Here is a 15,186-nt window from a genome sequence, read left to right on the forward strand (position 1 = left end):
GCGCCAGCAGCAGTTTCACAATGAACACGCACACTTCTAACCCTATTTGATAATCAAAACCATCACACCCAGACAACTTAACTTTGCAATAATCTCAGATGTGTGGTGCGTGTTCTGACAGCCACAGATATGCAGCAGTGAAACACAAAAAAGGCCCAGTTTTTCACAGAATGGGCAGCAAAGTACTTTTCCTGGCTGTCAGCGTGAGGTCATCATTCATAATAACTGAAACCTGCCAGACAACACTTAATGAAGCCAGAGAGAACCCCAACTCAACGGGGCAAGGTTTCAACCAAATACAAGATGTGAAATAATGACAGAAAAAAATCTGCCTGTTTAAATTAAAGTGAAGTTATGAATATGTGTCTTGTGACGGTTTCCAATGTGAATTGTTTCCTGAAAATAAAACTGGAATTTGCTGGGGGGACGGCTCTCTGTTGCCATCAAGTGGCACGAAGTGGCACTACACCACTAAAAAGTTTTTATGATTTGAATCAGGAGACGTTCCAGTATGTAATAATAGGACTCACTGTGCTATAACTGTTTAACAATGTGAAGGTAACGACCAAAAAGAGCAGCATTAAGTAATTCCAAATAAATTTATTGATAAGTTTATCCACTGTACAAAGAAAGAATGGAAACAGCTGGACACCAACATGCCTGAGCTGGGGACAGTCGATTTTCTTCAAAGCAACAGAACAAATGACCTAGAGAGGAGAGGAAACGCATTAGACAACACTCTGGATGTATTTCAGAAGGATGTGACGCTGCAGCAGCAGCAGGATCGCACCAAAGGGTTACTCCAGAGCCTTGACGATGGCCTCGTTGGCCTCTATGCTGATCTGAACTTCTGCCCTCACTGCCTCGTCGGCTGTACCGACCAACTCAGACTGGGCCTTCTCCAGGTTGGCCCTGGCTGCCTAAAGGTGGACAAAAAAATAAAACAAGCAACAGAAGTTAAAAAAACAACAACTCCCAACTAAGCAGATAACCACCTGACACGATGACACATCTGTACATCAGCCTTATTGATTCCACCGATCCTAGCGCAGCTGCAGATCAATCATTTCATTTATTTTAATCCTGTTCCACAAAGTTCTCGTTTCTGTGTTGCGGTGAGACTTTCCACAGAATTTTATTTTCATTTGATTGATAAAAGAATAAAGCTTTGCCTTTAGGTATTTTTCAGGAGCAGACCAAGCAACCATAACTCCCAGTGATGCACAGATTCTGGGTTTGAGGGCTGATATTCCTTCACCATCCCTCTGCAGCTCCAAACTGATAATTACTGTCCAATTCAGTTTTTTCATCAGAATATATTGTAACAAATAGTGATAATGGTGAAAATTAAGCTTTAGATGTTAGTGGCTGTGAGTTCACACACTGGGGGAAAAAATACTGGGATGGTTTTATGCTCCTCAGAAATGGTGCGTTCACTGACTGTGGGGAAAAAAATGATTTAGCTGATGATCAATTAAACCAATCATTACCAGACGATTTCCTGGTCCATCTGTATCAATAGCTGCTGTCCCCACACGATCACAGAGCAGCACGTAGTGACTAAACCAGAATGATCCGTTTGGAACTGAGGCCTATTTGATGTCCCCCTTGTGACATGATTATTTCAAATGATTGTAATTTACACCAGTTTAGTGCTGTAAAAAGCTAAATGAATGCTTAGTATGTTAACATAGAAGAAAATGTTTTGGTTTTATTATAAGTAGGGATGTAAGAAAATATCGATAGGGCAATATATCGTGATATTTTCCCCAGCAATATTATATCGATATTCAAAAGCTGTGTATCGGAAATATCGATATGGCAATATATCGTGATATTTTTTCCTGCGATTATTACATCGATATTCAAAAGCCGTGTATCTGATTCCTGAAAGAATTTACATGCAAACTTTTGTGTATTTTCTTTTCGTTTTGCGCAATTCAATCGCCACCCGCTAGTTGGCAGCAGTGTGCAGCGGGTTTTGTTTCCACCACTGAAATGTAAATCCCTCCATCATGGTTCAGATACCTCATGTTAAACATGTTACGTATCAGTTTGGACCATTTATTGAACATTCTTACAATAAATTCAGTAAAAAAAAATTGCTTGTAACGTCTGACTGAATGTATCGCAATATATCGTGATCGTATCGTATCGCCAGAATTTCAAAAATACACATCCCTAATTATAAGTATATCAGTAAGACTCTAAAGTCAAAAAGCTCAGAGGCTGACAGCTGAAACAGCCCGTGTGAGCAGACGTGAGGATGGAGATCAGCTAAGAAAATCCCCACCGTCTCTTTGCTCAGAAAGCTCTATTTGTCACAGTCGCCATTAGAAACCAGAAATGCCAAACATTGCTGGAAGTTAAAGGTCTCTCAGTGGGGATTTGGCACATCTGCTGTAACTCAACAGTGACTGACCTTTCCCTCCTTATTAACGGCGTGGGCCTGTGTGCATCGTTACTACAGAGAGGAGGAAAATCAGGACAAAACAAGGCAGCTAACTTGTTTTCTGCTGCAGCGTCGGCTTCACAGAAATGGTGGCCATGCCCGAGGACAGATCCCTCTAAGGCGAGGGCATTAAGAAAAGCAGCCGGTAATTAACACGGCCGACATTTAAAGGATGAATTGCCGCTGAAGTTCAGCTGCAAATGGGTCAGTGGATAATCAGCAGCAGGGTGAAGCTAATCAGACCGGCCGGTCATAACCAGAGAGGGTTCAGAGGAGTTCTGCTCTCGTAGAGGAGGGGGTGGATGATGCAGAAATCAACAACATGAATGACATCACACAAGTCTCATTAAATTGTTTAACCTACATGCATTAGCTCTGCCAGATGTTTACAGGTTGTTCCAATTATCTCTCACACTCAATAATGAGACGTTTGTTCAAATTTGTGATGATCTGAACCACGTGCACCTGTTCAGCTCATTCATCTAAATGGTAGTAGACATTTAGTTACACAAAAACATATGTTAATACAATACACAACTCTGCTTTCCTTCATCTTTCTGTAATCAAATAGTGACAGTTAAGCTGTTTAAGTCTAGTGGTGCTCGCTGCAGAACCACAAAGGCGGAGCTGCACCAGAAGGCGGGGCTGTACCAGAATTAGCCCCGCCCATTCCAGTCAGCCTATTTCCTTCCAGTTGTCAGACTTAATAGCATCCTGGAACCAAAGAGGGTGTTATAGCTAATATCATCTAAAATGCAGGATTGAGGACTGAGTTGAGAGGTTAACTGAACCGTTTTTGTAAAGGTTCCATATAATTAAAAATCTAACTTTTGGAACTTTTTATCGTGTTATATTATCATTTCCTCATAAGAAATACGCCAAAGCCATTTTTGGCCTCATTCACACATTTTCCTCCCATCTCAGCTTCAATTTGGTCTCCTCCTCCGAAGCGGGTCGGGTCTTGGTTCTCAAATCTGGATATTCTGTGAATTTTCTGACAAATTATTTCTGAAATGACTTCTACTGAGACACCGCCAATAAACCATACATCCCATCTCCAAAAACACACTAGGTAGCACAATTACATGTGACGCCACTTGCTTGTTATCAGATGTAGTGGTGAAGTGGTTGTGGAGTCAGATTTGCGCAGGTTCGCCTCCCGGTAGCGGCGCAAACTTTTTTCTTCTTTTCTAGCTACACTTGCCAGTAGTATGTTTTTAACCATTTATTGGTATACCGTTTACAATATAATGACTAATGTGTTTGTTTTTCTATTTATTCGTTTATTTAGCCAGTGTGAGTCCATTTGTGAGCAGAGCTCCAACTAAAATGCTGTTTAGGAACGACCAAATTCAAAGAACTTTTAGAGACACAAATATTTTGCAGAAAATAAACATTACAACTAAAATATAAACAAATTAAATGTTTCAGCTGGATAAATAGATAGCTGCCGACCCCATCGAGAGTCGAACCAACATCAGCTGAGGGGAAAGCAAAACTTAAAACTGACACTTTTGCCACTGGACTACCAGAACACACTAAAAATTGTCCTTAAATGCTGTTGTACCCCAGTGCTGTTGCAGCGGCTATGGACAGGTATTTGCTAAAAGAAACCTTTTCATTTCGGGATATATTCAGGCTTTGTCATGTAGCAAGTTATATTTTTCTTGCTTAATTGGAGCAAAGAACATAGCATTAACCCCCAGAAACCCAAATTTAGAAAACAACTGCAAAATCTTTAACCTTTCACATGTTGTTCTAGGAGGCCAGATAAACGGGCCTATTTACACATTTTAACAGCCAATAGTGTTGCAGAACTGAACAATAGGACCTATTAGCAATGTAAATGTGGTTTTAAAAAGAAAAAAAATGGGGAAGGTTTATTTTTGTAGACTTAAATCTGATGTTGTAATATTACAACCGTGGGTCTCTTGGGGCTAACAGTTGTAAACTAGTAACAGCCGTATTTCATGTGGGTCAGGTGAGTTTGCGATAAAAAAATAAAAAAACAGAAGAAGTCAGTGTGGGCTAGGCTGTTTGCGTGAATGGGCGGGGCCGACTCTGGTGCAGCTCCGCCTCTGTGGTTCTGCAGCGAGCACACTCTTGTTTAAGTGGGTTTGCTGTGGGATTACAAAGAGCTAACGTCTTACCTGCTGCAGATAGCTCAATGAACAACTTCAGTTCAGGACTAAAAAAACTAGTTCTGAGCGGGCTGACGAACTAACAGCTAGACACTAGTGATGTTGTGCTCGAGCAGGTGGCTCGACTCCTGTATCGATCTTCCAAATCGGAAGTGTCAGCAAAGTGCGTGTCGATGCCGTGCTTCGTTGTAGGTAAGACCACGTGATTTTTCCAAATGAAGCTTTATGATGTCACATGCTTCGTGTCAGCTTTGAATTCAGGGTGAGGAGGTTAATATGGTTGGCGGCAGGAATGCTTCTTTAAAGCATCTTAACAACAGACATTAATGATGGAGCAAGTCCAGTCTCGGTCGAGAGTGCGGCGCACACAGGGGTTCTGAGGCAAATCCCCAGAGCGCGCAGGTAAGTATGGCGACGGTGGGGGCGTCTGCAATAGTCCTCCCCATGATTAATATGATGCATGGGATCACAGAGGTCATCTTCTCGGACCCATCCCTGTTCACAACTCCTGAGTCTGCTGCTGCTGCTAGGCATATTTTTGCTGGGACAGCCACTTTGTAACACAACTATGTAAGGTTATGAAGTTCATGGTTTTCAACTCCATACAGCTGGCCCCTGGGCACAATAACACCGTGTAGAAAAACCAAGGTCGGGTTGTTCCTCAGACTGTTTACATTCCAGGAGAAGAGTCCGAAGGAGAAGAAGAAGCTTTACCTAATCAAAGTACTTTATTTGTGATTAAAATTATTAAGCAAAACAGATGTTGATCAACAATAATCAAGTGAATGATCTGTGAAATAAATATGTCATGAATTATGTTTAATGAAACCAGGACTACGGTGCAGACATACTGATCCTCATCTCCATAGAAATGCATGACACATTGTTCCAACCAATCAGAGCTTTCGGCTGCCGCAGGAGAATCTGGTGTTGACTTCAAGTGTCCAATCTACTTTACTGAAACTTATCAACAATTCAGAGATATAAAACAAGGCAACGCCATTTTAAGGCAGTTCCATTTTGACTTCAGTTCTATTCACCATCATCCTAAAGACAAGCGCAGCCTGGCCGGATGCGTTTTCTTTAAACTAAGAACTGTGAAACGGGAGATTTTCGTCGTTTAACAACCAGACGACGTCCTTTCAAAATAAGAGCAACTGCTGACGCTGCTGAATCGTACCGGGCCGACCCTCCAGACGGGTTTTGAAACGTTGTGACCGCTGCACCGACAGCTCCATCGTACATCCGAGGTTTCCAGACCTGGCAATTCCTGATCTACTTGGGAGACCCCACTGGGTACGTACACGGCAAAATAGCGGCTCATGTCATCACTTTATAAGCCTCGTGATATCTAGTCATAACAAAGACGACCAGATTCGATTACGTCATCCTAGAGAATCTGAACCAGACCCACACCCACACACACACGCACCAACACAACATCCGAATCCATTCTCATCCATCACAGAGTAGTCCTGGTAGATTGTTTAGAATTTATAATTCAGAAATTAAAGATTCTCAAACGATCCCATATATCTCTCTTTTCTTGTCTCAAAGTCAATACAGAGTGTTTAATTAAACTCCCTGATGATAAAAACAGCCTATTCTTCTGTTTATAAAAGTGAACTACTAACAGTGTATTAAAATACAACTTTGGTTAGTTACATCACTTTGATTCCGTTACATATGGCGAGCCAAGCTTGATATCTGCACAGTTTATTACACTTTGTGCCGACTCTGAGACATTTTATTTGGGATTTTTAGTTCACTGTCTGTGTGTTAGAGAAAAGAGAAAAAGGCGAGCGCTTCCTCATTCAGCTCTCAGAAAGGGGGGGTGCACATTCATCACCCTCCGACGGGAGGCGCTGTTTCATCAAAACACCTTAAGTGCTGACGTGTGCTGGTGGCCATTTTGAGGCCTACATCTAAGGGTAAACATTTCTCCTGTTTTATTGCATTGGAACCGTCTGTTTATTGTTTGTCGTGGTGTTTGTGACACTGTGTGCGTCCATTTGTGTAATCGGAGACAGAAGACTCCGTCGGAAATTTATTTCCGTTCGATGAGCGCAGGATTCGCGCTGTTCTTAGTCGGAATTCTCGTTAGCACCTGCCGTTGCTTGACTGCTCGGTAAACGCTGTCAGCCGAGAACACCCGCAGAGCGGTACTGAATCCAGATTGCGTACACTTTTAAGACCCTTTCAATCACGGAGCGAGAGGCACGTTGGTTGATCGAGGCATTTTTGAGACCCTGATCGCTACAGGGCGTTCGCTAGCATTAGCCGACGAGCTAACTAGCCACTCTCGGTGTGAAGGCTCGGGAACGCGTCCCGCGGAGCGTTCTAGCCGTTCCGACGCAGCGGAACTGCGTCCTTTAATCCGCTAAACCTTCCGGTACGGAGTACTTTAAGGTAACCTTAGCGGCGGTTCTGAAACACGCCCCAGTGTTCAGAATCGTGTGATTGCTACGGGGATCCAGGCCGGGTGTCGGACGACGCATGCGCGGCGGTCCGCCATCTTAGGTGCCCGACACGTAGCTCGACCCGCCATCTTGGGCAGGTCAAATGACAATGATATATTTTTTTTTTTTGGCATTATTGAACAATTTTGCCCAAAATAATCATTCACCAGCCAAGCTTCCTTGTAACTACTTCTTTTAAAAAAAATCTACAGGTAAGGTTGTTTCTAAATAAACATCTAATTAGAAGGCAAATTTAAAAAGTAAATTAATAAATAAAATAAAAAAGGACTATTTACTATTTTGGAAAATGGACTCAGAGGTAGCGATGCAATTTCAAGCCCAACTTCAGGCAGCGATTCAAAACACTTTCCTTCCCATGATGACTAACATGATGAACATGATTTGCGCTCTTCAGAAAGACGGCGAGGACGTCAAACAATTCATGCGTGATTCTCAGGCGACACGGGCTGCAGGTCCGGGTTTGCCTGAGAAGCCACAAAATGAGACTGAAATGCTGCAGGTTGATGTTTTCACAGGTTCTGATTCACAGGAAAACAACAACACCTCTAAGGAAAGCGACGACACCTCACCGGTCGTTCCGTCCGTGGCGATGTTAGGCGATGAACCCGCAGATGACGACCGCAGTACCACTACTACCACCGCCGTGACTGAGAAAATTTTGCTTGCACCTCTGGTCGTGAGAAGGGGATCTGATAGGCCCGCAGTGGAGGTCACTGTAAATCAACGACAACGCTGTGTCGCATTATTAGACACAGGAGCGGACATCTCGCTCATCAGCGGAGCTCTTTACAGCAGCATGTGCGAACAAAGGGGGGAGGACATCTCAACCCCCACACTCATTTCGGGCCCAAAAGATTTTGACGAGTTCTATGGCGCTCCCTCACCCGCGGCTGCGACGACTGAGGTCAACATCTCGATAGGAGGCATGTCCTTTAAACACCTCATGTACATCGCCGAGGAGATGCCGATGCCCATGCTCTTAGGGTTGGACTGTCTCCAACGCCTTGACGCTAGAATCAGCGGTGCGTCCGGACAACTGTTTGCACGTGTGCGGGAGCCAAAGCCGTACAAACCGTGGCCTGACACAGGCGGACGCCCTTCGGTGGCATGTCTTTCGCGGGGGGACGCGATTTCGACCTCACCACCACTCTCGAAGCCACCGGGTAGACCCCCGGAACTTCTGTTACAGATTGAGAAGGTCATAGACCACTTCTACGACCAGAACCTGCGAACTCACCTGCTTGCAGCATTCTCGTTCGCACAGGCATCTCTGGGAAAGTCAGCTGAAGGCAGAAAAACTTATTACGATAAGAAAGCCTCACATTCCGAACTCGATGTAGGTGACCAGGCCTGGTACTACATTTTCGCTCCCGAATCGGGTAACAATAATGCGACCTCGGGGAAGCTGGCTAAGAAACTTTTGCCCAGATGGTCGGGTCCATACCTGATTACAGATAAGATCTCTCCGGTCGTGTATCAGATCATGATCGCCAACAAAAACAAGGCGCCCGTCTACAAATGGGTACACAGGGACCATATCAAACTGCACAAGGGTCCCACAGATTTGGCCGATACCAACAACAACAATCCACCGACTTCAAAAGGGGGGTGATAAATACGTCCCGTTGGTTCCACAGATTTCTATCTCTGATTACACAAATTTGTTTGTTGTGAGTGTACATGGTTGTCTTTCCTGTTATACGTCACGTGCAGACTTAAGGTGTGTTGAGACGGACGTGCTGTGGGCTCCTGGAGTCAGGTAAAAGGCCAGGTAACAGTGAGTGGGTTAGGTCACATAGTACTGTTGTCCAAAATTTTGTTTTTTTTTAATCTTTACTAATCACAATTCCTTAGGGGTACATTAACATGAACATGATTACTAACCACTGATTTACATTTTAGTACTGATTTACATTTCTGTTTTTTTTATAGTACCTTTGATCAGTTGATTTTTACAGTGAATATTATGTTTGTGATGATCAATTCTTTGATTTATCCTACGGGGCTATAACCAATTTTGCCCCTGTCCTGACACAAGTATTTGCAGTGAGGATTCACTGATACCAGTTAGGGTTTCTTTCATTTTTCTGCTTCTCGCATCATCCCTTTTTGCATCTTACACAGTCAGGGCTGCATCCATTTCTTCACTTAATGGGTAATTACACTTAAAACTAACACATAGTACAAAAGGCACTCATAGAGTTAGGTTTTTTATTATTTTTATTTCTTTGATGACATGAAATGCACTTTTGTCGTGTCTACATTGAAGTGCCTACACTGTGCTCTCTCTCCTCTGCTGAGCTTGTGAGGATCCTGCTTCCTGGGGGTGGATCCGTGACTCGTCATCTGCATCGACTACTCCTGAGGGTGCTCCGGCTCGTTGGCCTTGGACGACTGTGGTTCCGGCGTGACTGCTGGGCCACCTCATTCGTTGGGATTACTGTCACCCGCTCTTCCCTTTTTGTGGATTACGATAAGTACTCTTACATAATTCAATTTTTATTTGGAATATTGCCCTGCCTGCGGATACAACAATCGATTTTTAATTGGAATACTACCCTGTTCGTGGATACGTTCAAGATTTGCTCCTGCTTTGCTTTATTGCCCGTGAGGATATGACGTTGCTGTTGCTTCGTTTATGACTTCCATGGGGAATAATTAATAACCTACTGACTTGTGTTCTTCCTGAGGAGTGTGCGAGACTGTTCTCTGGCGTGGGGTTCGTGCCTCACCACAGACGGCTGTTCCCTTGGGATCGCATCCGGTTCTGTTGTCGAGATTCTTCATAACTTGGGTTTGTTCAACGACCAAGTGGTCTCTTGAAGGACCACATTGACCTTGAAAAGGGGGGATATGTAAGGTTATGAAGTTCATGGTTTTCAACTCCATACAGCTGGCCCCTGGGCACAATAACACCGTGTAGAAAAACCAAGGTCGGGTTGTTCCTCAGACTGTTTACATTCCAGGAGAAGAGTCCGAAGGAGAAGAAGAAGCTTTACCTAATCAAAGTACTTTATTTGTGATTAAAATTATTAAGCAAAACAGATGTTGATCAACAATAATCAAGTGAATGATCTGTGAAATAAATATGTCATGAATTATGTTTAATGAAACCAGGACTACGGTGCAGACATACTGATCCTCATCTCCATAGAAATGCATGACACATTGTTCCAACCAATCAGAGCTTTCGGCTGCCGCAGGAGAATCTGGTGTTGACTTCAAGTGTCCAATCTACTTTACTGAAACTTATCAACAATTCAGAGATATAAAACAAGGCAACGCCATTTTAAGGCAGTTCCATTTTGACTTCAGTTCTATTCACCATCATCCTAAAGACAAGCGCAGCCTGGCCGGATGCGTTTTCTTTAAACTAAGAACTGTGAAACGGGAGATTTTCGTCGTTTAACAACCAGACGACGTCCTTTCAAAATAAGAGCAACTGCTGACGCTGCTGAATCGTACCGGGCCGACCCTCCAGACGGGTTTTGAAACGTTGTGACCGCTGCACCGACAGCTCCATCGTACATCCGAGGTTTCCAGACCTGGCAATTCCTGATCTACTTGGGAGACCCCACTGGGTACGTACACGGCAAAATAGCGGCTCATGTCATCACTTTATAAGCCTCGTGATATCTAGTCATAACAAAGACGACCAGATTCGATTACGTCATCCTAGAGAATCTGAACCAGACCCACACCCACACACACACGCACCAACACAACATCCGAATCCATTCTCATCCATCACAGAGTAGTCCTGGTAGATTGTTTAGAATTTATAATTCAGAAATTAAAGATTCTCAAACGATCCCATATATCTCTCTTTTCTTGTCTCAAAGTCAATACAGAGTGTTTAATTAAACTCCCTGATGATAAAAACAGCCTATTCTTCTGTTTATAAAAGTGAACTACTAACAGTGTATTAAAATACAACTTTGGTTAGTTACATCACTTTGATTCCGTTACAACTACATTCAAGTTTTAAAAGACAGAAACTGACAGATTTCGTTTCCACACACAACGGACTTTTGTGTGCCATGCTGCTACTATGCTGCAGTCTGGCCAGCAGATGTCACTCATTCTGTTGGGTTCAGATGGTAACCACTTAAAAGCGTTTGCTTCATGTTGGTTCAGTGGTTTGGAAAGCTTTGGTTTCTCCATCTCTAGTAGGCAGTTACAACGTAGATTTATGCCATTATAACTAAAACCTCCCACTTCAAAAATGCAACAGTGGGTTGTTTCAGCATTATCTCAGAAATTTAGAATAAAATATAGGATTATTTATACACTTCATCCATATGAAGATGGTGCGTTTGCAGTTTTGGCTCCAACGCTCTGGAATGTGCTGCCTTTACTGTTGGGGGGGTGCCTTCTCTCCTGGTTTAAAGTCCCAACCGAGCACCAATTATTATGTTCAGGCCTTACAACATTGAGGATCTCAACACGGCCATGATTTTAATTGCTCTTATGCCCTTTTACTGGTTTTAAAACTTTTAATTTTTTTATTGTTAGCGATTGGTTGTCTTCAGCACCGTAGGCTTCTGCTAAGGATGTGGAAGGTGCTTTACAACTAGGGTTGTCACGGTGTGAAAATTTAACCTCACGGTTATTGTAACCAAAATTACCACGGTTTTTGGTATTATCACGGTATTTTTTTTAACGTGCTACATTTTCACACAATTAAATAAACCCTGTATATCAGGAAAATATTGTCCTCAGTTTGTGTCTAAATTTTGCCTAAAATGTGTTATTTTGCAATTATGTTGTTTATTTGTTTACATTTTTCCCCTTTAGTCTTTAAAATACCAATATTTGCCCATAACTTCTTATTTTATGACAGTTTGATGTCATCATTTAAAAAATATTAGATCAGATGATACTCAGTACTCAAGTAGCCTTCTAATCAGATACTTTTTTACCCTTACTTGAGTACTAAACCCTGTATCAGGAAAATATTGTCCTCGGTTTGTGTCCTTCCAGTGAGCTTTGCAGATGTGGGAAAATGTCATCAGGCAGTAATCATTGTTAAATTCATAATTATTCTCGGAGAGAGACCAACTCTTATCTGCCCCTGGGAGCCCCGTAATGCATAGCGTCATTTCAACATGGGGGTGTCCGCGACACGGTTTATATGCAGGTAGCGGCGCTGCGGCTGCTTTATATAGCGACTCGTTGCATTCTCCCTCAACCCAAATCCTCGGATCACGCATTTTAGCTAAAACGCTAACGTTAGCTTGCCTTGCGTTGACTGTAGAGTTGTGGGTGATGGTCACGCAGATGTGTCATGAGATTTGAAGCTTTGCTGCCTTTCACAGACTCTTTTTCTGCTCTTGCTGCAAACAGGACAGCCGTCTTCTATCAAATGTCCCTCGGCATTCTTCAAATATCTAAAAGATGCCCGTACTTCCAACTTTGTCTTCTTTGAGGGATAATAAATGTCCTCCTGAGCGCTGCCGTCTCCTCCTTTGGTCATTATTTCAGCTTTAGCTTCAAGAAAGTTTTGGTTGTAAACAACAAAGCGCGCATGTGCCGCCGGCAACTTCAGCAGATGATACGGTGGCTGGTAAAGGTCACCGCACCGACCGAGATAATATAGTTTTTTTACAAAACAAGACGGTTATTTTTATTGTCAACTTTTTTACCGGGGTTTACCGCTACACCGGTTACCGTGACAACCCTATTTACAAATAATTGAAATGAAATATTCTTGCCAGAATAATATTATAATCAGAATCTAACTATTAAATCAAGACTGAATTAGCATAAAGCCATTCCTCAGGTTAGAAGTGTTCAAGTACGACAGAAACTCACTTTCTAATTGACCCTAAGGTCTGTTAGTTTGCATGTCGTGTCTCGAACTCCATGTCTCCAAGCTGAAGTTGTCCAAAGAGCTAACTACAATTGAAAAGCATTGCCTATACACAGAAACCCGTTTCAAAAGACCCGAACTAATCGTTCTGAGTTTCCTCCAGGATAGATTATCGAGCAGCTGGATAAAGAAGTGGTCCTTCTACTCACTGTAACGTCCAGCTGATCTAGGGGAACGGCCTCCTCAGCCAGCAGCTGTACTGAAGAATCAGCATTGACTGTTACTGACCCACTGCTCACTGCACAAGAGACAAGACACACACACACACACACACACACACACACACACACACACAGTAAGTATATAATCTATTTTTTAATATATAATCAGGTTACAATTCTAGCTTACTGCCTATGTGTATCTACATGTACCTTCGTTATTATTTTTCTACAAATTATTCTCTTAAGTGTTGGTGCTGCTGTAACAAGTGAATTTCCTCACAGTGAGATCAATAAAGTCTATTCTATTCTATCACTTTAACTGTCTTTATTAAACATGTGTATTGTGAATCAGAGCTTTATGGGTTCAGATTGTTTAAACGAAGCGAAAAAACAGGTAACGAACCCGTTTCTGTGTTTTAAAAAAGAACGATAGCATGGAATTAGAAACAAGACACAGCAAGAACACACCTAAGATGTTTAAACTTTGTCTTCTATCTTCACTGAGCGACAGACTTTCAGCAGCTAAAGTGGCTGTTTGTCCACACAGATGAATATTTTTTTCAACTGGACATCGTGACACAAACCACATTAAGATCAGTGTCATTAGTGCAGAGTTGAAACATACCAAAGTATTTAGCAGAGGAGCCATCATCATTAAAGACTGTGACAACGCCGGGCCTGAGCACCTGCAGGGTGGGCACGTGGGCAGGAAGGATACCGAACACACCAGTCAGCGTTGGCACATCCACCTGCTTCACACTGGCCTCTCTGAAGAACACCTGAGAGAAAAAAAAAAACATAGAAAATGTGACGGATGGAAACTAACTTTAGCCTCAGTAGAATCACAGCATGAAACTTATAACATGATTAATTTAAGTATGTTGAGTGGATTTTCTGCTGCGCCAAGCCATTTCTGGTAAGTAAAATGAAAATATTTGCATACTGTCAATAAATAAATAAATAAATAATTAAATAAACTGTACAACTAACATCAGCGTGCATAATTTGAATTCCATCATTATCAGATGAATTAGTTTATTTCTAAAAGGTGAAGAAACACTTTCATGTGCAGGATCCGGCTGAACTCAGCAAATGTGTGACTCTTAATTTGAGGTCATCACATATTTGTCCAGTTTTATAGCAGTTCATGGAGGTTCAGCACAAATGTTGAACCCATACAGTAAAAACTGAAGGCTACAATAACATTTAAAAATACGAACATTAAGTTAAGCACAAACCAGCTGTTTAGACCTACAAATGTGTATTTGTAGAACAATTTCAGGATCACGAGGAGTCTCACACATTTAGCATGAGTTTGAAAAGAAAGCGTTTGTCTTTCCCAAGAGCGTGCATCAAAAGGCTCCACAACATACACAAACCCCAGAAGAGAGCGATACAAACGGTTAGACGTTCAGTTTGACACAATTACTTCAAGGTTAAGGTTCACTACACACTAAACACGCTTTATGGTTTCCTAAATATAAAACAACGTTCGTTAAAATTTAACACAAACGTGTAAGACTTCCACAGAAGTTGTACCTCAATTTTATTTTATTTAGATTTCTCTGCTAAATATTTTGTTGAAAAGTAAATGATTAACAACCAGGTTAGCTAACGAAGCTAACCAAGCAACACATCAAACCCGCAAGTGTCTGGACCGCCATTAAACGCGCAGCAATTATATCTAAACTATCTATTGGTTCTGTTCTGCAACAGAACTTTTACAGAAGTCATTTTAAGGAACGGGCATTAATGGGTTTTGATAATAACACGTAAGTTAGCCGCTAAGTTAAATGGGCCCGAGAAGCCTCGGTAGGAACCACAGTTCTTTACCTGCGTCGGAGAGGCAAAAGTGAAGGACATTTGCGGGGCACCGGAGGCGGCGTCGGCATAAGAGCGAGCCTGCCTCAGCACAGGGAGAGCCCGGCGGAAAAGTCTGGCTGCCAGCATGTCTGAAAGTTTTAATGGGCTCAAGTACTAGTGAAAGACGGACTCCCAAACCCCGGCGTGAACAGGCAGTCGGTGTGCGCTGAGGACAAGGACGTTGTGAGGCTACCCAGCAGGCTTTGCGGCGGCGCTA

General features: G+C 42.5%; 1 protein-coding gene across 1 annotated transcript; it reads right to left on the reverse strand.

Moving 5' to 3' along the window:
* Window positions 1–585: 585 nt before the first annotated feature.
* On the reverse strand, window positions 586–15,180 carry atp5f1d (ATP synthase F1 subunit delta). The gene is made up of 5 exons (XM_015971607.3): window positions 14,940–15,180; window positions 13,732–13,885; window positions 13,095–13,183; window positions 791–920; window positions 586–707 (listed from the first exon to the last, which is right to left on the reverse strand). Exons 1-4 carry the CDS (start codon window positions 15,054–15,056, stop codon window positions 798–800), a joined length of 483 nt encoding a protein of 160 aa, XP_015827093.1. The 5' UTR covers window positions 15,057–15,180; the 3' UTR covers window positions 586–707; window positions 791–797.
* Window positions 15,181–15,186: the final 6 nt, after the last annotated feature.

Source organism: Nothobranchius furzeri, chromosome 8 (assembly GCF_043380555.1).
Source record: "Nothobranchius furzeri strain GRZ-AD chromosome 8, NfurGRZ-RIMD1, whole genome shotgun sequence".
Taxonomy (NCBI): Eukaryota; Metazoa; Chordata; class Actinopteri; order Cyprinodontiformes; family Nothobranchiidae; genus Nothobranchius; species Nothobranchius furzeri.